Below are 24,751 nucleotides of genomic sequence, written 5' to 3'. Positions count from 1 at the left end.
CAGCCCTTGCCCTGCACTCCTGCAAAAAGCTAATAACATTTCTGGAGTGTATCAGGTTTGATGGGGCATACATTCAAGTATGTTAATGTGGGACCGCCACTCACATTAGCATTTAGTTACAGCCAACATTACAGTGTGAGTCATAAGTACAATAATACTTATGCCACCAACATCAAAGACAATTCTATTTTTCTCTCTTTTTCTTTGTTTCCCTCTTCCTTAAAAGATCTTTAAGGCTGATGTGCTACATGGCCTCTTTCAGTACTTCAAGATTTCATACAATAATTTACGTTGGAAGGGAGTTCTCAAGGTCATCTTGTCCAACCCCTCCCTGCTCAGAGATGAAGTAGGAAGTAAACATAAAGAACAGAGTTCCTGGTATTTGCAACCATTTAGTCAGTTTTGAAAATCAACCTGAGTAAGTTCTTGCAAAATCCATTTAGAAGGATCATCCGCACCACAAAGAGGTTTATTTAACAAAACCTCCAAACCTCTTGAAGTTTTCTTAGATCTCAGCACTGAGGAGAACCATTTTGTTAACTTTAGATGTTACAAATACCATAAACAAGGCTTGAAAATACCACAATTCTAAAATTACCCAGAGGCAGTGGAATAAACATGAGTAACTAGTGCTGCTCTTTGAATATTGCACACACTGGTTTTAAAATACACCAGGCACATCTCGTTGAGAAGGCTGGTCCTATCCGCAAGCATAACATTTTCTATTTTCTACTCTGCTGCTCCCAGCAAATCTCTCTCATCAACAGTGTTAAAAGATGTTCTTATTTATCAGCCAACATAATTATATTACTTTTGGGGGCAGAAGTAATTGTCAAGTAAGCTTGACAATTCTGTTTGCTCTCTGTCCTATTCCCCTCTGTACACAAGGACACCAGAAGGCCAGAAGGTGGCATAGCTCTGTTGCAAGATGCTCAAAGGCATGAGCTGAATCCCCATCAGTTCCAGCCAACGCTGGTAAACATGGGTATGTGCAAAGGTAGTTTTGTCTGGAGTTTAACTGTTTTCCTTGCTTCCTTGCCCCTCACTGGCAGCAGTCCATCTTTAAAAGGCCACCACAGCTGGCACCTGGCTTGATTTACATTGAATCCAGTGACCTGGGTATTATTTGGGAGCCTTTCAAGAATGCAAGCACGCCCCAGCCAGCACCAAGCTAACACCATAACACATATTCACAAGAAAAGTGCCCATGCCGGGCATGCTCTGCGTGCTGCTTACTGGGAAAGCAGGTCAGCATGGTAGTAGTAATCAGAGAGCTTGTTAAGGAATGAGCGTGGCTCCAGGATGAAGGTGGGCAGCACCACCCGTGATAGGTCCATGCCGGGCCGCAGCTGCTTCAGCAGGATCCACATCAGGCTCTTGTTCTCCTCAGAGACAGTTTCTGTTTGAGACGATTCACCTGTCTACAATGGGAAAAGGGAAGCTCAGGGCAGAAATAGGAAAACCATTTCTTGAGGGTGCATTTACCTAGAGGGTCCAAGCTCTCCCAGGCATACCTGGCCCTGGCACATGGGTGAATGCTCAGCTACACTGCCGCAAAGAGACATCAGCTCTGTCTCAGGAGAAATGAATGCCCAAAGCACTAAAGTGAGTGGTACAGAAAGCTCTGGGCCTCTGTGAGAGCTGGCATGAGGCAGGGAGCACACATCTACTGTGCTTCTTCCTAAGCCACTGCCTCCACGCACCTCAGATTGCCATGGGTCATCCTGGACCAACATAAACCAAGGGGATTCTGCACTGCAGTCCCTCAGGAGGTGTGGACATGCCCAAGGCTGTTACAGCATCACTGCAGCCTGGTGGGATGCATACAAGAAGCTCCTCTCAGTCCCATCCTCAGCAAATGAGAGACTGTAAGATTTACTATTATAGGTGTAGAAAAACTTCGGAGATAGATGAGTAATCAACGAAGAATGGAAGCAGTCCTCCAAGTTCAAAATAAGACAGACTGGTAGTGTAGGTATGGCAAAGGCCCCACTGCCAGGCAACGTGCACAAGAACTACAGGCACCGCAACGCTGCTCAGTGCCCTTTGCAGCTGAAGTGCAAGTAATGGTAAAAAAGCCAGGGACTATGTTGTGGTTTCACCGATAACTGTGTAGTTCCTCTGTGTTCAGTGGGGCTACATGAGGTTTAACAGAGGGGAATGGGCCTGTCAAGCCACTGGAGAAAGAAAATGAAACTAAATTTTCAAACATTAATGTCATTTTAACGCATCCTAGGCATCATAATTTAACAATGAAAGAGAATACTCATACTTAGGCTTTCTACTGTCTTTAGGAAAGAGATTTCTATCAGAAAAAGGGCACATATCCACTTTCTAGAATGCACTTTGGTTTGGGAGAGGACACATAGCATATCCCAACACGATTTGCAGATGGTGTAAATCACTAAATACTCATTTTCACCACCTGAGTGTCGCCAGCACCATCTTTTTGGCTCCCGATCAGCCCTTTTACTAGTCATAGAGAAACACACAAAGTCTTGTAGGCTGGGGGGAATTTCAGATTGAGGAACAACAAAGCTCTTTTCATTTCATTGCCATTCTGCTATTATATAATTATTTTTGTGACAGTCTGATGCAATACACACCTTGAACCTCCAAGAAGAAATGCAAACCATTAAAGAGCACAATACCACAGCATCAGCTAGGGCTTACAATACATATGGGTCTGTCAGAACTTTAATTATTTATCCAGGTTCTCACGTGTGCATGCATTTGCAATATAAATTAATGCCATGTTGAAATTGCTGTACAAAGTGTAACTCAGAATGAAACACTGCAGAAGGGATGGATGAAAAGGGAAGAAGGTGCAGGAGGATGAGAACAACTTCAAGTAATTTCTGGTTTTCTTTCCCCTCAAATACATCACCTTCAAGAACCCCTTTTAGAATTTGTTAAAACTAAAAGCTTGATAAAAAATGGGCTTTTTGTTATCAATCTGCCTATGGAGGAGGTGTCTTTTTTATAGTGTAGACCAACTTTTGCAATCTCAAAGTCCTTCTGGCAGCTGTCTCTGCCTTCACATGCCTACTGCAACAAGGCAAAGCTGGAACGTCAGATGCACAAGCATGCCCCTTTCAAACGCATACAGATGCACATGCATACGTGCACACCTTTCAAGCGAGCTCCAAAGCCATGCTGCAAATTTAACAGTGATGGTTTGCATCTGTGACCTTTGTCCTGCCAAATCTGAACTGTACACACAGACTGAGGGGCAGCAGTTTCAGTTTAAGATGACAGTTAATGTTATTAGTTGGCCTGTGTTTACCTTGATACATCTCTTCCCATTGCTGATAGCAAACTACGTCATTGCACAGAACGGTACTTTTCCTTACGTTACTGTCACCAGCAGGACAAGACTCAACAGCCAGTCTTGTCTGTGTGTCTCAGGTGACGACAGCCCCATCTCTTGGCCAACAACAGAAATCTAGTAAAACACCTAATGGCCAAGGCTACACAGCAATTCTTTTTGAAAGCCCACTGGGTGTCACCTCTGCCTGAGCAGCCACACTATAGTTAGCCTTATTATATGCTACACAATGTGTCACTCTCTAAGCAGAAATTTAGCCCTTTCCATTTGGTTTGTACTGCTTTTTTTTTTTATTTTAATGTAAAACTGCAGAGAGATCTCTCACTCACACACCCCACACACACATCAGTGCTGCCTGTAAGGGTCATTCAATCACCAAGGTATCAGTCTGCCCTACCAATACTTCTAGGACAAGTTTGTCACATGGCAAAAGGTCATTTCAGAAGCAGCAGCTGATAGAAATTAAGCTTGCCTTCATTTTGCTGTTGCTTAGTTGCTCAGCTGTATTCAAAATCCCCTGTTTGGACCCAGTTACCATTTGCTGTGTGTCTGGGCTGGGATTTGAGGGGAGACATGTGCAAAAGGGGAGTTGTTTTTTTTCTGTCTGTAGGCAACAGTTCTGTTTGCAAGCACAATTTCTAGAGCAGGGGCTTGCACCTCACACCTGACATCTGAAATGGCAGCAAACACACACAAGAAAGAAACAGCTTTCTAGCAAAGTGGGTTTTTTTGAAGCATCAACAAGACTTCGGCTTCCTTGTTCGAATCAATAGGGAAGGGAATGCTCAGAGCCCTCCCAGCGCTGGAGCAGAGCTCCTCCGCTGCCTACCCAGACTGATTCTCACCCAACACACTTGGCTCCCCCAGCTCTCTACTGCTGCTTTCCTCAGAGGTGTCACAGTGACATCCAGCTAACAAAGGCTCTTATATGGAACAGAAACGCATCCTCCTGCTGTTAAATGACATGAGAAATGGCTTTCCTACAAGAAACTGTCATTTAGGAATCAAGTGGCTCAAACGCTCCATTAGGACGCACAAAAAGGACGTTCCATGCATAATGAAAAAAGGAAAGTATCATATTTTGTATCATGCAAGGACTGAGCATCCTAATTGGCCAGGACGCATGCCCAGAATAATAATTCCCCCTCCTGCTGGCTCCCGAAGCACTGTGCCAATGCTGTGCGGCTCTTTAATGCAATAACTGGTTAAAGCGATCGCTGATCGTGGAAACACGCCAAAGCACAGTACCGGAGCTGCTCTTCATAACACATAATTATTAGAGCACATGATAATTCAACATAATTTAGCAGAGAGCTGTGCATTGCTTTCTCTGTAAAACACTGGAACTCACAAAGGTGGTTCTTAACTGCCACACATCTAGAAGGCTGAATGACAAATACTATGAACAGAGACATTTTAACAGAAACAGGCAGTGATTAAAATAATATTTTTTCTTTTACCTCCCCAAATTCCTCATAGATCTGTTCAATATAAGTCGTCCCTTTCCTTCCCGGAGAGATTTCTCCATGGATTTCTGACTGATCGCTCTCGCTTTCATTTGTCTTCCGGCTGTTCTCATGAGTTTCATTCTCCGACTCTTCTACGTTGTCTCTCTCGGACTTGTCTGAAAATGCATCATTTTCCAAATGGTGGTGGTTCTCCAGGGCTGACTCATTCAAACTGCAACACACAGTTCATTACTTGCTTCAATTTGATTTACAAAGCCAGATTACTTAAGGCCTTTTTAGATAAAGTAAAAACACCCTCCAGGACTCAAAATAGGGTACACAGCCCAGGAGAGTATAAGACATTGATCTCCTGAAAAGCAGGGTTTTTATCATGGAAACAGTGAGATATTTTCCATCAAAATTCTCCCCTCCAAACTGCACTTTGCAAAATCTGCCACATAGCTCCACTTATCCAACCTTTACGTGGAATTGCCACTGGCTCCTGATGGGAGCCCACGTACCAGAGAGATACAGAGCACACATGAACAACTGTACACTGCTGATTTAGAGAACTGAAGTGTCAATAGGAGAGATTTTTCCCTTTACAGAAATAAATCAGTGGATGGTAGCATATGGGAAAAATATGACACTAGAGGACACATTTTCTTTTCACTACTACCGCTACTTTATTTCAACACATGGTGGTCCTAAGTCAGCCCTGCACTAGAAAAGGCAAATTTAAGAATCAATAGAAGCAAGTATTTTCACACATACATACCCAAACTAACTTGGGGAAAGTGCTTCCCTCAGATAATGCTGTGTGGAAGAACTCAATTGAAAGCATGGACTGGACAATTACATATAAGAATACCCAGATTATAACAGCATCCAAGGGAAAGCCTGCAAGGTGTAGCAAGCTTCACGCTCAGTGACCCAGGCTTTAGAAAATAAGAAGAAAGCCAACAATTCTCTCTCAAGTAGCCTACAGCATCTCCATTTGAGCAAGCAGATGCAGTTCATATGACAGATGGCAAACACGATTAGATGGGCCAGAGGTCAGACACTGAAAAGTATTCACTAAATGCCTGTTTTTTCAAGTGATATTTACTATGGACTTCAGTTTTCCCTATTCATACGTGTCTCACACACACATCCCCTCTTTCATGGCCTAGCCTAGCCCTCAGGTGCTGACCTTCTCAGCTGGAGCTTCCTCTGCAAATTTCTTACCCAAGTCCTCATGAAAAATTGCTCTTGGATAGAGCAAAAATAAAACATTTCCAACGTTACAAGGAGTTTCAGAGGATCTAAACAGGCCCTGGATCTTGAAGATTTGTTACCTTCTGTAGTCCATCTCCCTCTCAAAGCAAGATTTCTCTCCTCAGTACATGGGAATGATTTGTCAAGCTTGAACTCTCTCCATGATTGGCCTTTTCTCAGGCTGTTCTGGGCATGTTCCAATTTTGATTATAGATTAATGCTGAAAGTTCCTATCCTTTGTTCTCCTTCTCTCTTTTTTTTTTTTAAAGATAATTAGGCATTGCTAGTTAGAGCCAGATTAAAAAAAAAAACAAACAACAGAAGAGTCAGAACACAGCACTGGCATCAGCTTTTCAAAAGATCTCAGCTTCCAACCATGCACTGAAATAAGCTCATGATTTTTAACACACCAACCAAGCCACATTGTGACAGTCACAGCTCAGTTTCTGGAGAAGCTCAGTTTCTAGAGTTCTTTTGAAAGTGTCATCTACAGCTTTCTGTGCCTTTAGAAAACTTTTCTTTTAACTCCATTTGTATATATATGTATGCATGCATATATGTCTATGTGTGTATATATACAAACTACAAGGTTTTTTAATTTACAGCTTTACTGTAAAATAAAACTAAGTTCATAAATCAGAGAGTGGATGACCACTATACTCCAGCACTAATAATTTGCTATCAGACCTTACATATCTCCATCGTTTTAGTGCCAGGATGTTACTACTTTTTTTAGCTAGCAACCAGCAAGTGTAATGACTGATAATAAAATACACTGGAAGCATAGAGTATAGCACATGAATGAGTTTAAGATAATAAAGGAGAAAAAAGGTGAGTAGAGAGCTGTCTAGAGAGATTATCCCATGATTCCTCAGCACAGATCCTGGATTGTAGGTCTAAGAAGTTATTAGTTATTAGTTGCTGATAGAATCATAGAATGATAGAATGGTTTGGGTTGGAAGGGACCTTAAAGATCAGCTAATTCCAACCCCCCTGCCACAGGCAGGGACACCTTCCACTAGAGCAGGTTGCTCAAAGCCCCACCCAACCTGGCCTTAAACACTGCCAGGGAGGGGGCATCCACAACTTCTCTGGGCAACCTGTTCCAGTGTCTCACCACCCTCACAGTCAAGAATTTCTTCCTAATATCTAATTTAAATCTACCCTCTTTCAGTTTAAAACCATTCCCCCTTGTCCTGTCACCACATGCCCTTGTAAAAAGTCCCTCTCCAGCTTTCCTGTAGGCCCCCTTCAGGTACTGGAAGGCTGCTAGAAGGTCTCCCTGGAGCCTTCTCTTCTCCAGGCTGAACAGCCCCAACTCTCTCAGCCTCTCTTCATAGGAGAGATGCTCCAGCCCTCTGAACATCTTCATGGCCCTACTCTGGACTTGTTCCAACAGCTCCATATCCTTCTTACATTGATAATTTAAATACCTAATTTATTTCTTAATTTTTCAACGATCAACTAAATACGTGAGTGTGTGTCTGTGGTTGCTATGCTCCCTTACCTAGTGAAAGTTTTCTCCAGGGTAAAAATGCTTGAAAGAACAGTTCATTATAAGGCTTATGCTTCATGGCTGAGAAGTAGCACTTGTTTCTGTTTCACATTTGTAATAAGAGCAAGTGTTTTTCAGTGTCACCTGCCTCACGTTTGGGAAATATTTGAAGTTTCAGTAGAGCAAATGACCCTCTTAGATTCCTCTGCTCCTCCCCATTACTTTTTAAGGATTTCAGATTTAGTCCAAGAGGGAATTAAATTCATATGAAAACCCAGCTCAACTGTGCACTGATTACCCACCAGCCACAAACAAGGCAAGACTTAACACATCCAGAGCCAAGGAGTTGCTCTGGGGAACCAAAGGGAAAACAGATGCTCCTCATTCTGAGGAACAAACTTGAGATATTGAAGTGGAGACAGGCTCTTCTATTCCTCCAAACAGAATAATCACTGAATATGTACAATATGCTATAAACAAAACCCATGCCATTTGTTATGAACTAAAATCAATGTAAAGACTTCCCAGGGGCTTCCAATGGGATTTGGACCAGGCTTAAAAGCTGGGAGGGAATGACTATGCTAAAAGTCAGCACTGGATTTCCACCATGAACATGAATAACTTGGCATTTCTTCACGGCTGATTTACTGTTTCAGCATATTGGAGCTGTCCTAGACCAGTGCTTTATTCTCTAGGGGCATTCCTGGAAACTTCAGTCAGTGACCAGGACTTCTTTGGGTTTGATACTCCTCTTCTACACAAAGCAAAAAAAATCTTTGGCTCTTGTCAAACAAGTAAACCAGCCAGATTCCTGGGGTTGCTGGAAATAAGACGTGGAAGCCACAAGAAATACAACTTCATATTCAGAAGAAGAGTGCCTGGTGCCCTAAAGGCCTCTTGTCCAATATCACAGATTTACACAGTACTTTAGCCTTTAATTCACTTGCACAGTTCTCTCCCTCTCATTTTTATACGCTACTAAAGACACAGATTTTAAAATCACTGTATAATCTTGACTGCTTTCTCAGCAGGAAAGGAGCAAAGCAGCCAGCAGATAAATGCAACTTTGGCTCAAGGGAAGATTTGCCTTTTCCAACTCCCTTGGGTTTTGTTCTCCCTATAATATCCATCATCTCCCTTTTCTTTTTCTTTTCTTGACAGAGTAGTTTGGCTAATTTGAAGATAGAGTTAAATGTAATTAACTGGCCCCCTAACAACAGAGTGCCAATTTAATTGGTAAGATTCCCTGTAGGGAAGGCATTTAATTAGAATGATTGAATCCCTATGAGGAAGCCACTGACAGTGGCAAACCAAAAACCCTTTGCTCAGCACTTGCACAGTTTTGGTTTTGCATTCTCCCTTGTTTAAATGTTCTTTATTCCTCCAGGGATGACAGCAAGTCATCCCCCTGTCCCGCAACACTCAAACTCCCATGGGCTTTAAGCACTGGGGGAAGTCTGGGTACACATTAAAACCAGTGGTAGGACTCAGAAAGCAGAGTGTATCGTCCAGACGACCAGATGCTGAACACCCAGCTTGAACCAGACTCAGCTAAAATCTGAGCCTGTCAGAAAAACCTGGTTCCAATTGTGGGTACTCTGTCCTGCTGAAAACTCTGCCTCATGTGCTACTGCTGAGCCCCATAATTCAACAGGGCTTTTAACGTTGAACAACTAAGAGGTAAAACAGAGGCATCATTTAAGTGTCATTTATGCATCATATTTTTAAGAAATACTTTAATACAGTTTTAAATCTATCTTCTGCACTTCCTGTTTATGGTAGCCATGGGTCTGCCTCAAAGTTCTCAGTGCCACAGGCTCCATTTTAATATTGGATTTCTGTACACATCCATCCGCTGAAAAACAAGTCCACTCCATTCCTAGATTCATTATCACAGTGAGCTCAGTCGTAAGAGACTTTCTCTTAGGCAGAAAGAAATTAGAAAGTAAAGTATTATGGAAGAAGCCCAAGAACAATAGAAGTATTTGCACAGGTACTAGGGCACATGCCCTGGTAACACACCAGATTTCCTTCTCTTCTCCCACTGCTCTTCAGTAAAGCTCTTCTTCAAACTCTACCTAAAATCCCAAACAACAGGACTGGAGAACACACACTGAGAATACCACAGCCTTTCAGAGCGAAGGGCAGACCAAAATGCTTCCATCCCTTTGGTCCCATGGGACCAGAGATACCTCCACACTCTGAAGAGGACTCAGATCCCTACTGCTGTTTTAACAGAGCCTAAGAAAACCACGTAAAGGTGAGATCCTACTGTGCAAGGCATCATCTTTGCAGACTGCAAGAACTGCTACCCTAAAAACTCTGTAACCAATGATGCATTGCTGTGAGCCCTAAGAATCAAATTTGTATCAGCAGCACTAGAAATAGATGCTACGTCTCCTAGTTCCCACTCCGAGGGCCAAGTGTCTATACCAGAGGGATTTTTGAGGCTGCTTATTTAGCTATAGGCAACAGGTAAGGCCTGGGGTTTTTTAATGCATACAGAGCTTTGATGTGAGTTGTTCCAAAATGCTGCAGTAATACTAGGAATATGAATAGAAAGAAGGCTGTGGGGACTTTTTTCCCTTATGTAAAAATTTATCTGATGCATCAAGGAAGAAATTGGAAACCACTCAAAACCCCTGCAGAGAGAGAAAGTAATTATAAAACTAAGGATGCAGTATGTGCACTCTGCTGACTATGACACAGTATTATTAGCAAAAAGAACACTATTAAAAATAGATCAGACTCTGAGCCATATGTGCCAGCCAACAGACGGACAATGTTAGTGGTTGTGCCTGTGTAGCCACAGGACTACTCTAGTAGCTAGATTCTGCAATCTTTACTACTAGATTGTAGTAAAGATTAGATTAGTAAACTGCTAGATTATAGTAAACACAGCCAAGCCATGTTTCATGCCAGCATCTCCAGATGCCATTTTGGCCCAAGGGGACAGAAGAAAATTGTTCATGTACACATGAACACAGCTGAGGTTCCCCCCAGTCTGTGTGCTCAAGCATTAGGTGACAACAAACCCCATATGCACCAAACCCATATATTAGTGATGGATGCAGCAGACGAACATACAGGCTGGCTTTTAGACAGGTCTCCTCAGTGGACTCTGGTTAGATTATGCTAAAGTTAAAAGAATGCCCAAGTGTGAGCCATGCAACACCTCTCTGTGCATTAAGAAGTGATAGCCCCATCTTACTGGAAGAACTCCTGGTCTGAGACAGTGCTTGTGTGCAAGAGGTGGTTGAGCCCCGCGTGCGCAGAATCATTCGAGCAGTTCATTTCTCCATCCTTTCCCTGCTTGGAGGCACTGAGCCGGAAGAGGCTGGAGCAACGCAGGGCAAGTTCCAAAGCATCCAGCCAGCATCGGCCTGTGAAAACAAGAGGAATTATTTAAGCACAGGAGAATAAATAAGAGAATTCATGCCTTGCTTCTCAAAAGCTTCTTGCCTGGGAGTAAAGCTCATTGTAATTCAGGAAGTCACTGTGTACAATAATCTATTTTTCATATATATAATCCCTAGGTTATCTTGCCAGAAATGGTGTGTTTTAGTGTCTGCATGAGTGATAGTTCTGCATGGGTAATACAGTGGGAAGTTCACCCCAACTCCCCTTTCCCTAAGAGCATCTCTTCCTCTGATCTCCCATAACCTGTTCGCATCCCCTTTTGCCCCTTCCTGATTTTGTCCAAGATGCAGGACAGGTGTACATCTATGGTGCTTTCAAACCACCAAGCAGCTCATGTCTGCAAGTCATACACCCCAAAAACACGTTCAGCATTTGGCATCCCCACCACACAGGCTACCCAATGGCAGGGAGATACCGAGGCACTGCTCTGCGCAGGAGAGGCCCCTGCTTGGTGTGGGATCACTGAACTACCAGCCGGCTTGGCGGTCCCATGCAGGGTGTAGTGCTGCAATAACAATCACTCCAAACAAGAGCCAGGATGATCAATACTTGCCAGAGTGATTAAGACTAGAGGGAGTTGCTTGTCAGGATGCTTATTTTTCCTCTTTCTTTGTATTTTTTTCCCTTTTCTCCAATCCTTCTCCCTGCCCAGTCAATCAGATGATCTGGGTGGAGCATCAGTTTTTCTTATCTTGTCACAAAAAATCTTTACCTGAAGAGTCTACTTTGCAAAGACCAGAAACTATAAGCATGGGACAGAGACGAGACAAACTTCAGTTCCCATGCACAGCCTCCCTGGATTTTCTTAAGGCCTCCGTAGGTCCCACAGGCAGGCAGCAAATGAAAAGCATGGGAATCCAAACTGACCCTTGGCTCCTATTGCAATGATCCATACAAGTCTACAAAGCTGTGTGTTAGTGTTAAAGCCCAACCACCACAATGCTGGAGTCGCTGTACTCTTGGAAGCACCTGAAAATAGCCTGCTTCTGTAGTGCAGTCATTAATGAGGCCAGGACACCTGCAAATTGGTTGAACATTCAAGAATTGAGGTATCAAGGGAGTTACTCTCTAATTTCAAGCATGTAAAACAGAGCTCTTCATTACACTCCTCAGAATGTATTTTGCAATAATTAGAAGTGTGCTTGAGAGGCAGTGAAGGAAACAAAAGGACTTTGCTTTCGCAATGGCAAGTGCTACAAACAGGTTTTCCCTGGACCACATTCGTTCCTAAGTCCCATTTGAGAACATTACATTCAATTCTATCACACACTTAGCATCAAGCATATGCGTAAATCTCACTGGGATCCTGCTGTTCTCTTAGGCAGAATTCCCATCAACTTCAATATGACCAAAATTTGGCTCTATGAGAAGATCAACAGGAGTTTAAAAGAAAAATCCAGATCACGTGTATATAAAGAAATGTTGATAAATTTGAGTAGCTTTGATACAAAGCCACAACCAGTAAAAGAGAGAAAAAAAACCCAAAACTTTGAAGAATTGCACGTGAACACTGCGCCACAAACACTGCGGAGCCTAGTCATTTATTCTAATTTCATCCCATAAATTCCTTCAGCATCAGCTTATGATTTAATAATCAAATCACACATAATGGTTAATAAAAGATTAGGAAGGCTGAAGGCTGTTGGAATTGATTTCACACTATTTTGTATTTAACAAATATTCTTGCATTAAGGCTTTACACTCAGAGATTTATTCCCTTCTCGCCATGTGGAGGATTTGCATGGATAACGCATTAGAGTTAATGGCTGCACTGAGCACAAATCCACTCCCTCCTACATATCCCCTCTCCCCCAAACCCATCAAGATGAAAACCTGTTTCAGGCTATTCCGTACAAGGGAGCACACTCCTGCTTAGCCTCACCTCCTTTGACTTTCCTCTCTCTTTACCTTTTCTTTTCCAGTTCTGCAGAGTGAGGACTTCATGATTTGACATTTGGAAATGCTGCATATGTCAAGATATTTTTATATTCAATGGGCTTGTAAAATCAGGTGCTTTGATAGGTGGCTTAAGTTGTAGCAGCATGAGCACTTTGGAGCAGTAACAGAGGTCAGCTGCTCAGCTCCCTGCAGCACTCACATACAGACATTATCTTATGATGGTTACTGCAATGCACCGGCTACGTCTATGGTTTCTAACAAGGGTGGCAAGGGTGACCCCAAAGTCTCTCTCAGCCATCTCCCTTACTGTGCCCCTGCAGCCCATCCCTCCCTGGGGCTGTAGGCAGTGCAGGCTGTGCTGGCTGTGACCCCACATACAGCTCTCTTACCCCCCACCGCCACCACCACAGGTATCCACTGGTACTAACATGAGCTTACAGGTTTGGTCAAACTTTTGGGGTCCACCACATTACCAGAGGAAATTTCCATATAACATATCTAGATTTTTTATCTCTTTAGATAACTCCCTGGAAGGGGTTACGAGTAACTTGAATCTTTTTTGAAATCTTATTCAAGGAGCCTAAATTAAAAAAAAATATTAAAATACTCATTTTGATATTCCAAGGCAAAGACACAAAGCTTTAGAGGAACTCGCTGTGCATTAGCAGTCAGCACTACTTGTGCCCTGCAGAACACAGAAATGGCATCAGTGTACACCCTTGTTTTAATTTCTAACAGAAAATGAATTCGAGGGATGCACAGCATCCCCAAGCTAAGAAATGGGCCTTCAGCCATCAGGTGGTGCTGTGAATCTAAACAAATGTATGCCACAAAACCAGACCTACAATATGGGATTTCCTCTGCAAATGAAAAGGTCACATTCTCTGCAAGTCAACGTTGTGTTAATTGCAGCACAACACCGTAAAATTATACCCTCTCAGTTTCAGGGATTGCACACAAGATAAACCTGTTTCCTTGCTAAAGGCCCACATGAAATGTTTTTACATTTGAGTGATCTTGCTATTGAGTAGTATTCTTCTTTATTGTGAAAATGATACAAAAACGCTAGCATTTGATTACTTAATTGCTTACCTGACAAGTCTACTCACTCCCTCAGGAACTGCAGAAAGGTAAAAAAGTATGTGGTCACATAATTAAAGGCTGTCATCTATAGTCATGGTAGTCTGCGTGAAGGCTTCATGGTTACCTTAATTCTCACATTTTCTGATTTTGAATGGTTGACTCAAGTCAGGGTTTTTTTGTATGCAAGGTAATTAGATCAGAGAAGAAAAATGTGGATTCCTTCAGAGAGGAATGGCAGCTCAATATGACGCATATAAAGGCAGCAAAAAAGAGCTGCCAAGGAGTTACAATGGTATTCTTTTAGAAGGTTTGAGGTTTTTAAAGCTGCAATGTAAAACACTGTCATCAATCATCAGTTATAATTTTCCACAAACTGTGGCTTAAAACAAGCATATGTTTAAATTCTGAAGGAAAACGCCAAGAGCATACTGTCAGCCTATGGCAGAATCTCCCCATATGCTTTTAAGCTCTTTTTATACCAAATTATATATTACTCTATCCACTGCAACAATTACTTTTGGACAATTTCTGCAGAGATCATGTCTCAAAAACACCTGCGTTACCTCCTTCAGCCTGGGAGCTCTGAACTAAGTATTCCCTTTCAAATGTTATTTTTGAGCTTGACCCTTTCTTCATTGTATTTAGTATTTTGTCACTGACTTCCACGGGGCCGCCCGCAGAGTGAGCTCTGGCTCTTACCTGGGCTGTGGAGGGGGAAGGATGAAAGAGTGAGAGAGTAAAATAGTCCATCTACACATAACGCTCCCATATATCTTACAAGCCACATAGAAGTGTTTACAAAACTCAGCAATAGAAACCTTTCATCCAAGCTAACAGAGTTCTCCGTGAGGAGAAATGACACCCCACCCAGAGAAGATCCCCATCTCTGATGTGCAAAGTCAAGTCCAGCTAGATCACTCATACTGGCAGCCGGCACAAGGAGTACGTTTCCCATCACCCATCTTCTGGCACCCGAACTGTTCAGGTGGGTGGATTGCCCAGCCACCTTTGGCTCCCTCCAGGAACAATGGGGAAAGAGTGAAACAACAAGGCTGTTCCTAAAGTGCCAAAAGTGGATGTCTTGCCAGAGTGCTCGCGCTAGCTTGGGTTCTTGCTCTCTTTTGAAGTAGCCTCTTTCCTTCTACCGGTCATTGGTTTCAATATCCATTCCCTACATCACTGTAGCAAATTACGATCACAGCATTCGACATGTGACAGATGTCCTGTGAAAGAGGAACACATCTGCACATCACTCAGCTGTGCTCACTGAAAACAAAAAAAAAAAAAGACAAAACAGAGGTGGCTCCTCTGAGTAGGCCTGTAACTCTTTTTCTCTCTTATATGTGTTTACAGTAAAATGACGACAGTCATCAGTGACAATTTCAAAAAGGAAACTCTTTGAAAAATCAGTTAAACACAGCTGGGTTCCAAAGTTCCTTCCTTCTTGAAAGGTTTGGGGAAAAAAAAAGCTAATGAAGGATGCATGTTGCCTTGACTTCACAAAAACAAAGCTGAATATGCATACCACATATGTTTTGACACCTTCTGTATGCTTTCTCTAGGCCTTTTGGCTCAGCAGGCTTGAAAAGCACCCTGTGGTCCTTTGAGATGACTCTTGCAGTCCAGTTGCACAAATAGGACCCACTACTGCTCCTTGCAGGATGCTTCCCAGGTCCACAGGGCGCTGCTGGCACCATGCGGAAACCTGGAGGCTGCAAGGCTGAACAATAGCAGGTGTGCACTCACACCAACTCTTTTTTTCACAGAGAAAAGGAACTACTAAAACCAAGTGACAAAATCCACTTCTTCTCCCCCTCGGAAAAAAAAAAAACACAAAACAACCAAAGGTTGCTTATGCTGCTAACCCAGGCTCAGTTCAAGGAATACCTTGAGTTGGTCCTAGTCTTTGAACAGATCTAAAATTACAACAATATCCCACAGAAAAAAAACAAACAGGCAGTATTGAAAACACTAGGCTATTCAGCTTTGAAATTCTTTACAGTCACCACCATTTCACCTAGAACAACTCATACTTTGACGTGCCAAGTCTATCTCTCACGTTTTGCAGCAGCTGATCACAGAGGAGCTGGCCAATGTTCTCTCAACACTAACCAATAACAAAAATCTGCTCAAGATGGAATCACATCGTTGCACACCGAAATCTCAGCCCAGGACTATACTTTTTTCCCATTGAATTCTTGTAGCTACAGAACAGCTGGGATGAATCTCTTGCCAATTAAGACTTCAAAAGCCTCATACCTAGTAACCACACATTCCTCCAGAGAGGCATCACTAAGGGAATATTATTCTTCTTGAATTATTAAAGTCATCCAGCTTTTGGCCTCGTGCCTCACACTTACAAGATAGATGCTTTTAAGAATCAGCCTGAAGTAGACTGTCACCTGGAAACAATGAATTCTTGCTCAAGTGCACATAAATCACGAATGATGAGGAAGAGGCTGATTTGGCTCAGTCAGTGAACATTAAGGTCATCGTATTCAGCTGACTGATTATTTTGCTGTACCACTTGGGTGCCTGCATGCATGACTTCTTACACTTTGGCTGTCAAGACGCAAGGATGCGATCTCTCAATTAGCTACAGGTGCAATTTATGCACCAAGCTAAATGAAGTCTGGTTGCAAATGCCTGGATTTTAAACTGCTGTGAAAGGTCTAAGGAGTATGAAGGGCAGACATAAAGCTAAGAAGGTAACTTCTATTTTTTCCAGTACTGCCAGGATCCAGTGATATATTTCATTGTGAACTTGGCTTCAAATTGCAGTCTTCCTCCTGGTTCATTGCTTCTGTGTGTGACCCTTATTTCAATAATCTAATTTCCTCCCCAGATCAGAGCATGAGTTTCAAGGGAAGGGCCAGATGCCTAGCAAAGGAACAACAACACTGTAAGCCAGACCATCAGGATTTCCACACAACTCCATCCACATCAGGCAATGGAAGCTACCCAAAGCATGCCTGAAAGAGAGGACAGGCATAAGGAACAAAACATACGACTAGTTTACAATTCCACTGTTAAGCCTTTAATCCTTGCTAATCTGCCACTTTGAATTCCCCTAGTAACCTCTTTGGTGGCAGTGCCCATGGCAAGGTGGAGATCTGCACTATGAGATTTAAGCAGGTGACTCAAAATGCTTACGTCTGGGGCACCGGTTTGGAGATCTCAGGGGCAGCCCCAGAACGGTCTGTGCAGGAAGCCTGGGACAGGTTTAAACTACTAATTCTAAGCCACTCGTCAGCATAAATCTGAAATGCATACACAGTCACTGGTTTGGAAAAAGCAATTTTCTTTTCTGAAACTGGTCAGAAAGAAAGACCCCGTGTTTGTACAGGTTGAGCCCTGTGGGCTGAGATGACCTTCCAGATGTCTTTAAAACTCATCACACAGCAGACTGCTGCTTCAGTCTGTGAATGTGAAATCTACCATAGCTTGGCAGTGGTTCTGCAGGCTGTCCAGAAGTCAGGACCTTAAATCCTACCAACAGTCTGTCACAGATGGTACGGCAGAGGGGAAAAAAGGGATTCTGAAATGCTGAGAGAAAAAGTAGGCCACGTAGCTACTGATCATGATATAGTTGCCTGGATAGCAGAACTGTACATCTAACACATGCTGCAACTCAGTATTCCCCAGCAAGTCAGAGGCCTCCATGAATTACTGTTAAATTTGCCAAATGTTCTGTGGTTCATTTTCCACTACTAACATGGGAGACCGCGTTAAGAAGAACATGGTCAGGACACCTCCTCAGAGATGCTGCAGATTCACACAATATTGCATCTACGGAGGAGACATGAGCATACCACAAATATAAGCTAACATTACGCAAGGGCACAAATTCCACCTGCCCCATTTATGTCAGCTATCTTAGCTCATTTTACCTTAATCTCGTCTTTCTTGACCGTAACTGCATCCTCTCTGTTTGTCCAGTGCGTTAAAGAAATGAAACAAACTCAGGTACACCCTCTTGGAGATGCCTCTTTACAACAGGTAAAGCTATATAACAGTCTACAGCTATTTCAGTAGTGTCTTCTGGGCTTAAAATCAAATTGTATTAATTGCAAAGTACAAGCCTTAATTTGCTGCAGTTTATACAGACTTCTTTAAATGTAACAGTTTCTATTCCTTGTGTCCTTGTCTGCATATGTTTTACACCACCTACCACCATTTCCAACTCACTCATCTCCAAGTGTGACACCCATGTGTTTGGCCATTTGTCAGCACGTCTACACCGCTCAATGGAGCAGATGCCCCCAAACTACCCCCACAAAGGCTAACTAACAAACAAACACAAGGAGCATAGCACAGTCACCATGCCAGGACAGCTCCTGTGTTCGGGAGGGAGGCTAGCCTGAGTGTACGAGCTGTTCTTCCCTCTTGTCTGCAGATTCACATCCTTCCCTTCCTGCACAAGGTACTGCCACTTCTCACAGCTCACTGACCTCAGCTGTGAAGTCAAATACTCTAATTCAGCTCAAAATTACACCATTTTTCATGCTACTATTTCTGGTGCAATACTGGATCATTTTTTTTTGTGAAGTCCAGTGCTAAATGGACAGATCCCAAAACTTCACTTCACATCGGCTGTCATGGTCATCTCCTCAGTCTCTCAGGATCTACCAGGCCTAATGTGGGCACTCCAAACCTGTGCAAGTCGCTCTAGGTCATTGCTAGTGCTGTTCAAGAGCATATATTATTTCATCCTTAACCAAAGCCCCTAGTTATTTTCTATGTACACGTTTACGATATTTGATTGAGAGTTATCTTGGTTCCTCCTCCTTCCCTTGATTAAATTAGCTTTCCATCTAAGAGATGGAAAGCAGCAAAGTAAAGGAAAATCATACTAAATCCTAAAGTAACTCTACTTTGATCTGCCTGGCCTCCGCATGCTTCCCAAGAATCTTGGCCAATATCTTGGCTTTAAAAATACGTTCCAGTTAACTCACTATTTTAAGCTCTTATGATACCAGAGACATGCAATAATTCACTGGGCAGAAAGCTTCCCATAGGCATTTAAATATTGAAAATTCTCATGGGCCAGATATGGTCCCTTTTGTGCTTTTTCAGTATGTGGTGTACAACCCAGATAGAGAGATCACAGCTAGAGAAGGTTTACCTCTGATGGTCCCTCGGGAGCTATTGCTAGCTTGGGAGCCTTTATGGGTAAGGTCAGAACAAATCTAAAGCTATTCTACTCCACATAACTGGCCTATGGCAGTCGTCGTAAAAAGAGAGAGTAGAAGTTCAGCCACAGGTCTCTTTGCCAGGCTGGCTTTAAGGTTTAATCATTAGATTTCCACCAGAATGAAAGTTTTCATTTAGAAGATAGCTGAAATGCCAGGAAAAAAGTACTTTATGAGACAGCAATTTGTCTTGAACACATACAATGACCACATTAGTCCCTTTGCGCATTTTCCAATTAAGTTAATGGAAAGACAAGTTACATGGATCTCTAAGGAAATAATAATTTAGAAAATCTGGATTGACAGACAGTTGTTGAAGCTATTTGTCTGCCTAAGAACTCTGTGGAACTGTTCCATGTATCTGTTCTGCAGGCTGACCGTATAACCGGGGTTTGAAATGCCTGTAATTTAGCAGCTCTACCCCAACAGCACTTTTTTTCCCCAAGAGACTATTGTATTAATCTATCCCTTTCTAGACAGGTGATATTTGGAGCCAGGTTGGAATCCCGTATTCCTTTACACAAATAAGCTGTACTGTTCCATATGCTACAAAAGCATAATATTCAAAGAAACAGATGAGCTTCTGTGGCTTTATACAAGTTCCACTTATTTTCATATCATTTTACTACATTGGCATCTGCAAGCAGCTTTCAGTGTCAAGACGGTATCCCTCACTATGAGCAGCCCTCTTGGCACAGTAGTAGAGTAGGAAGAACAGCACACCAAGCCTGTAATGAAAGAAGGTTTCCTCCTATTCTAAGTGCCACGTCAAAGGTGCATTTGGCATTGTCCTGTTTCCAGCCTTTAGGAATATGTAAAACTTAATCACTGGACCAGAAAGACACTGCTTTCAAAGCCCACTGTGCTCCACAAAAAATCCTCGTGTCCTTAAAGTTGCTCTAGATGAGACCCAAAGGAGCGCGTGGGCTACATGAGCACCCTTGGTGGGGTAGGTGAAAAATACCAATAAAATGAACAGCCTGGGTTAATTTGCCATGGCAAAAAAAATTTACAGTAGTCTGAAGGTCAAATGGAATGAAAACATGTTTTTAATCTTCTTATCTACTTATAAATCACTGATATTTTAGGTCTGCTAAAGTCCTTTATAGAGATTTTCACATAGCAAGCTGGCATGCTTGTTATATATTGACCTAAATTTACCTTCCATAATTTCGTGAATTCCCAGAATGGTACTTTACATGTGCAGTCACCAGCATCTGGGCCTGCTATACTGTAAACCATGGTACAGCATGTTTACAGGAGAACTCTAGTGGTTGCGAGACATCTATCAACAGTTCTTCAGTATCACTATGTTATTTCCTCCACCAAATACCTACCTAGTGTAAGACTTCGGCAGAGAACCCACTAGAGTCTCTGCTGAACTGAGGAACAGCTGAGCCCACCTCTCATTCCAATTTTGGGATCAACTCCTTTCATCCTTCAGTATACACTGACTTAGTGTTTTTTTCCCCAGCTACAAGCCTAGGTCCTTCTTCCATACACATGGCCAGAAAGGTGGCTGTTCAGTGAGGAATATGAAATGTGTCTGTAGTCTGCTTGACCTATTCCGACTATTGCTAACCAACAGCACCTCAAGCTGGGTGAGCCACCATTTTTCCCTTTACATACCAATTTTTTTTTTTTTTGCATCAACATATTTTCTTAACTAGCACTGAGTATGCCATCTGGAGAAAGCAAATGAAGACCAAAACTTACCATCCGATTCGGAGGCTGCTCTGAAAATCAAGTAGCTGCTGGGAAGAGGCTGAGTGATTGAACCAACGTTTTCTCCCTTTGGTCCCTGGAAATGCGCACAGACAAAAAGACGTAAGGCACAGAAGATGCACTGAACCATTCAATGTCTTTCTACCCTTTCTGGGCAGAGTGTGTCTGTTTGTGATGGGAAAGAAGGAAGGAGCAGATGGGGTAATTTAGAGAGACTCATTAGTAATCACGATATTGCTGCTGCAGCTCTGAAGCAGTAATGAGCTCTGATGTAAACAGGGCTTGGTCTAACCTATGCTAAGCCCAAACCTACTCTGTTTATTCAGATCCTCAGGAACGGAAGAATCTCATTCCTGACATCTGGGACAAAAACAGTCAAATGTTTGCTATTAGCCATCTTTGTGCAACACCTGAGCAGACTGTTCCATGCTGTGCACGCCAAGTCTGTCCGCAGCCTGACACACCAGCAATGAAACACCCTTTAGGTGTCACCATAAAAGTGGCAGAGTGCACACTTTGTGCTGTGAGCGCCTCTAGCAGAGAGGCAACGGCAGCTTTTCTGGAAGGAAACAAAGGGGAAACTCCATCCTGCAAACCTGTCTGTGGGAAAGGAGGAGACAGGGAAAACCACAGGCCAAGGACCAAAGGTCTCCCAGCACGGGCATATGCTGCTGGGTTGCAGCCCTTCACCTCTACATCCAGACCCTTTGAGCACCTTTAAGCCACGGTGCCTGGGGTGACAGCCACTTCAGGCTTTAACAAAAACAAGCTTTGCTTGTTATGCTGCCTTTCGTTTAGGAGCTGTGGCAAAAAAAGATTATAGTGTCTTGTAAACAACCTGCAACAATCCCTTCAGCATGACCCTCCAGAAACGATTCCCAGGCAGGCAGAGTCCATTTTGGATTAGGCACTTTGAGCAGAACCATGTGCTCCCACCTTGATCTCCTCCCTGTTTTCTCCTCACTTGAGCTCCAGAAGCTGCTAAGAAAAAGCAGTTCCCCTACCCGGTGAGCACAGCTTCATACTCTCCATGGTATGGACCTTATGCCATGACCTGGCTGAAATAAATGAGTCCCCCTTCCTCCCTTGCATTTCCAAAGTGACCCAGCCTCCTCCAGTTCCTTCTGTTCCTCACTTCATAACAAACAACATGAAAGCAGATCCTTTTTCAAATATGCAGACGTCATGGCAGAAATAAATGCAGAGCAGCAAACATCACCAATACTTGCGTGACCACTATGCCAACTGCAGGGTAGAACAAGCAGTTTTCTCCAGGATGCTCAAACACAGATTTCCTTGAGTTTCTAGAGAATACTACACAATGCTGGAAATCTGTAGGCAAATTTTGCAGTTTGAGTATGACTCTCCTCCCTTACATGGGCCTTTAGAGTATCCCATCCTGCTCCTTGAAAGAAGGACTTCTCCCTAGCATTAGTTTGTAAGCAGGGAAACTGTGACTGCTCCTGATAACTGATCCTGTATACAAGTGTCTGGTAGTTAAATGGTGGTTTTATCTGGATTTTTGTCTTTGAGTTCCACTCAGGAAACCAAAATTTGGAAAGAGTGAAGAGTGCAAGCATAGGACAAGCATCAAATTGTATCTGAGTATCGCCATGAAGATGCGGTGCTGAGAAATCAACAGTCTCCAGTCTAACTTCTTGTCTTCACATCTGCGGGCTTCTGCTGCTGCCAGGAGAAATTGGGATCCTTGTTACTCACTTATTTTTCCCCTCCCCTCTCCCACAAGAGGTTCACAAAACTAAGACTTTTAAAGGCTTAATAGTCAGGACAGGCGAAGTTGTGATTTGATTAGTAAACCAGAGCAGAGCAGCTCAAGACATTACTAGTGACATTAATGCAATCAGGCATCATTCCCGATGGTATTTTTCCTTTCAGTAGCTTGCAGCTGAGCAGGGTGTTTGGCAACTGTTGATAACACTATTACTTTTTTTTCAGTGGAGAGATTGCTATTTGCTCTGTTGGAGGACAGAGCACAACCAAACAGTACAGATCCAGAGAAGTGTTATTAAAAAAAGGGGGAGGAGGGTAGGAGGGGATAACGCAAGGTTTTAACAGACATTTAGGCATGTGGATAAACACAAGGAGCAGCCAGGTCACTCTGTCAAGGAAACGTATTCAATAGTAAGGCACGCTCATACACGGAGGGCACTGTTTCCCACAGAAAGAAGAGGAGAAGAAGAGAGGAGGCCATAAAAATAAAATCAACATCTCCGCAGAGTAAATGAGGTTCTGTATCTGCACAGCAGAGATAATGATGCTTTCTGTCTCTCAGCTTTTGAGCATCAGGCCTGTTTAGAGACTCAGACCTCCAAGACAGTGACTGTCTCTCACTAAAAGTCAACGTTTTATCCCTGCTACGCTGGGACCCAGAGCTCAGCTGCAGCCTCTAGACAGTACAACTAAGAAAGGATCATCTTCAGATCATTCTTGTCTTTACAGTTGATTTGAGACTCAAAAAGCATTATCAAACAGGGGCTGATTAGGCTTTGAAAAATGTAGTGGATTCACACTGGTTTAGATAGCATGACAAGATATCTAATCTTGGAAAGTCATAAAACAAAGCTTAAAAAAGGGAAAAAAAACCCTTTTATAAACAGTACTATGTGTAACTGTAAGGATGAAGATGAAACTAACTGTGCTATTTTATGGAGCAGAACAAACAACTGTAAAAGAGCAGCACAAGACCATTACTAGAACTTCTTTCTTTAAAGGAATGACTCAAAGCTCTTAAAATCAAGACAATTAAAATTATATATATTCCCAGATTCAGTGAGTCTGACACCGACTCATTTAGTGCTCTAAATTCATGCCAGAACAAGCTGCAGTCAACAAAATCCTTCCCACACCACACTATTCAGCTAGCTTCTTAGCAAGCTCAAAGGGAAACACAAACTATTCCAGGACGTTTATTTGGGACAGCCAGGCAAACCTAGCCAGCAGATAGCCCTACACTCCCTCTGTGAGGCAAGAGGACAGGCACCTGCACTCTCACACTGATTGCTAGGTTGGCATTCCCTGGTCTCCTGCAGTCATCCCAGCAAAAAGTCTCTTCCCTGAAGCAGTGTGGGATCACACTGCCTTCACACGATGGACAAAGTGCCTCTGGGGCAGTATTTGGAGCATGCAGGGGAAGCTTTTCTTACTGCTGCTTGCACTGCTCACTGATTTTGAGACCTTGGTGGTTTTGGCCTTGGGTTTACAAAGGCCTGGGCAGAGCAAAAAGGTAAAAGATCTAATCCATTTGCACTGTGAAGGAGTTTCAGGCTAAAATGCTCAAAAAGCCAGGGAAGCAGTGCAGAATAAAGGACTCTCTCCTCTCAGGGAGATGCTTCTAAGATAGCTCTAGGCACCAGAGAGCCTTATAGGAAAAACAGTTCCCCGGTGCATATATTTAGCTTTCAACTATAAGCAATGGTCTTACATCTTACCTACCTACCATTTGAAAGGTGCCCCAAAATTTCATCCTGCTCTAACTGAAGTTAAATGGCTGCATATCAAGTTTAATTGGTTAGCACAACTATAAATGTCTACCGCAGTGCTTGAACCAGACATTTGTTCCAGGGCTGAACCCCACTGTTAGATCTAAAGATCTGCTGAGCAGCCAGGCCAACACGTAGAAAGGTGCTCATCGATTACCCTGAGTTAGCTGGAAGTCCACTGACGTGAGTCAAAACTGGACCATCAACTCTAGTCCGGAAAATCCTGGAAAATTTCACGAGCCATTTTAGCCAAAAGTGAAAGTTGTTTAGCCAGATCTTATTTCTGTGAGGATGGACAGTAACTTGGGCTTTTTGCTCAAGCTCAGGCTAATCTATATTTATGAGAAATAGGCTTTCTTTGCACAGTTACACATAACCAATTTAGATCAATCAATTCTGCTCCA

The 24,751-nt window shown here is 42.9% G+C and overlaps 1 protein-coding gene across 2 annotated transcripts in view; it reads right to left on the bottom strand.

Annotated features, from left to right (window-relative positions):
• Window positions 1-24,751, bottom strand: part of OSBPL5 (oxysterol binding protein like 5) — a 147,313-nt gene that overhangs the window by 18,322 nt on the left and 104,240 nt on the right. The window contains exons 7-10 of one of the 2 annotated variants that reach the window (XM_068398269.1): window positions 20,839-20,923; window positions 10,740-10,911; window positions 4,789-5,008; window positions 1,237-1,421 (exon numbers count right to left, since the gene is read on the bottom strand). In XM_068398269.1, coding sequence (XP_068254370.1) covers window positions 1,237-1,421; window positions 4,789-5,008; window positions 10,740-10,911; window positions 20,839-20,923 — 662 coding nt within the window. The remainder of the gene's footprint in view (window positions 1-1,236; window positions 1,422-4,788; window positions 5,009-10,739; window positions 10,912-20,838; window positions 20,924-24,751) is intronic. The other variant, XM_068398268.1, reaches the window with a different exon arrangement.

Source organism: Nyctibius grandis, chromosome 4 (genome assembly GCF_013368605.1).
Source record: "Nyctibius grandis isolate bNycGra1 chromosome 4, bNycGra1.pri, whole genome shotgun sequence".
In the NCBI taxonomy this organism is placed as follows: domain Eukaryota; kingdom Metazoa; phylum Chordata; class Aves; order Nyctibiiformes; family Nyctibiidae; genus Nyctibius; species Nyctibius grandis.
This window is presented reverse-complemented; position numbering and strand designations above follow the sequence as displayed.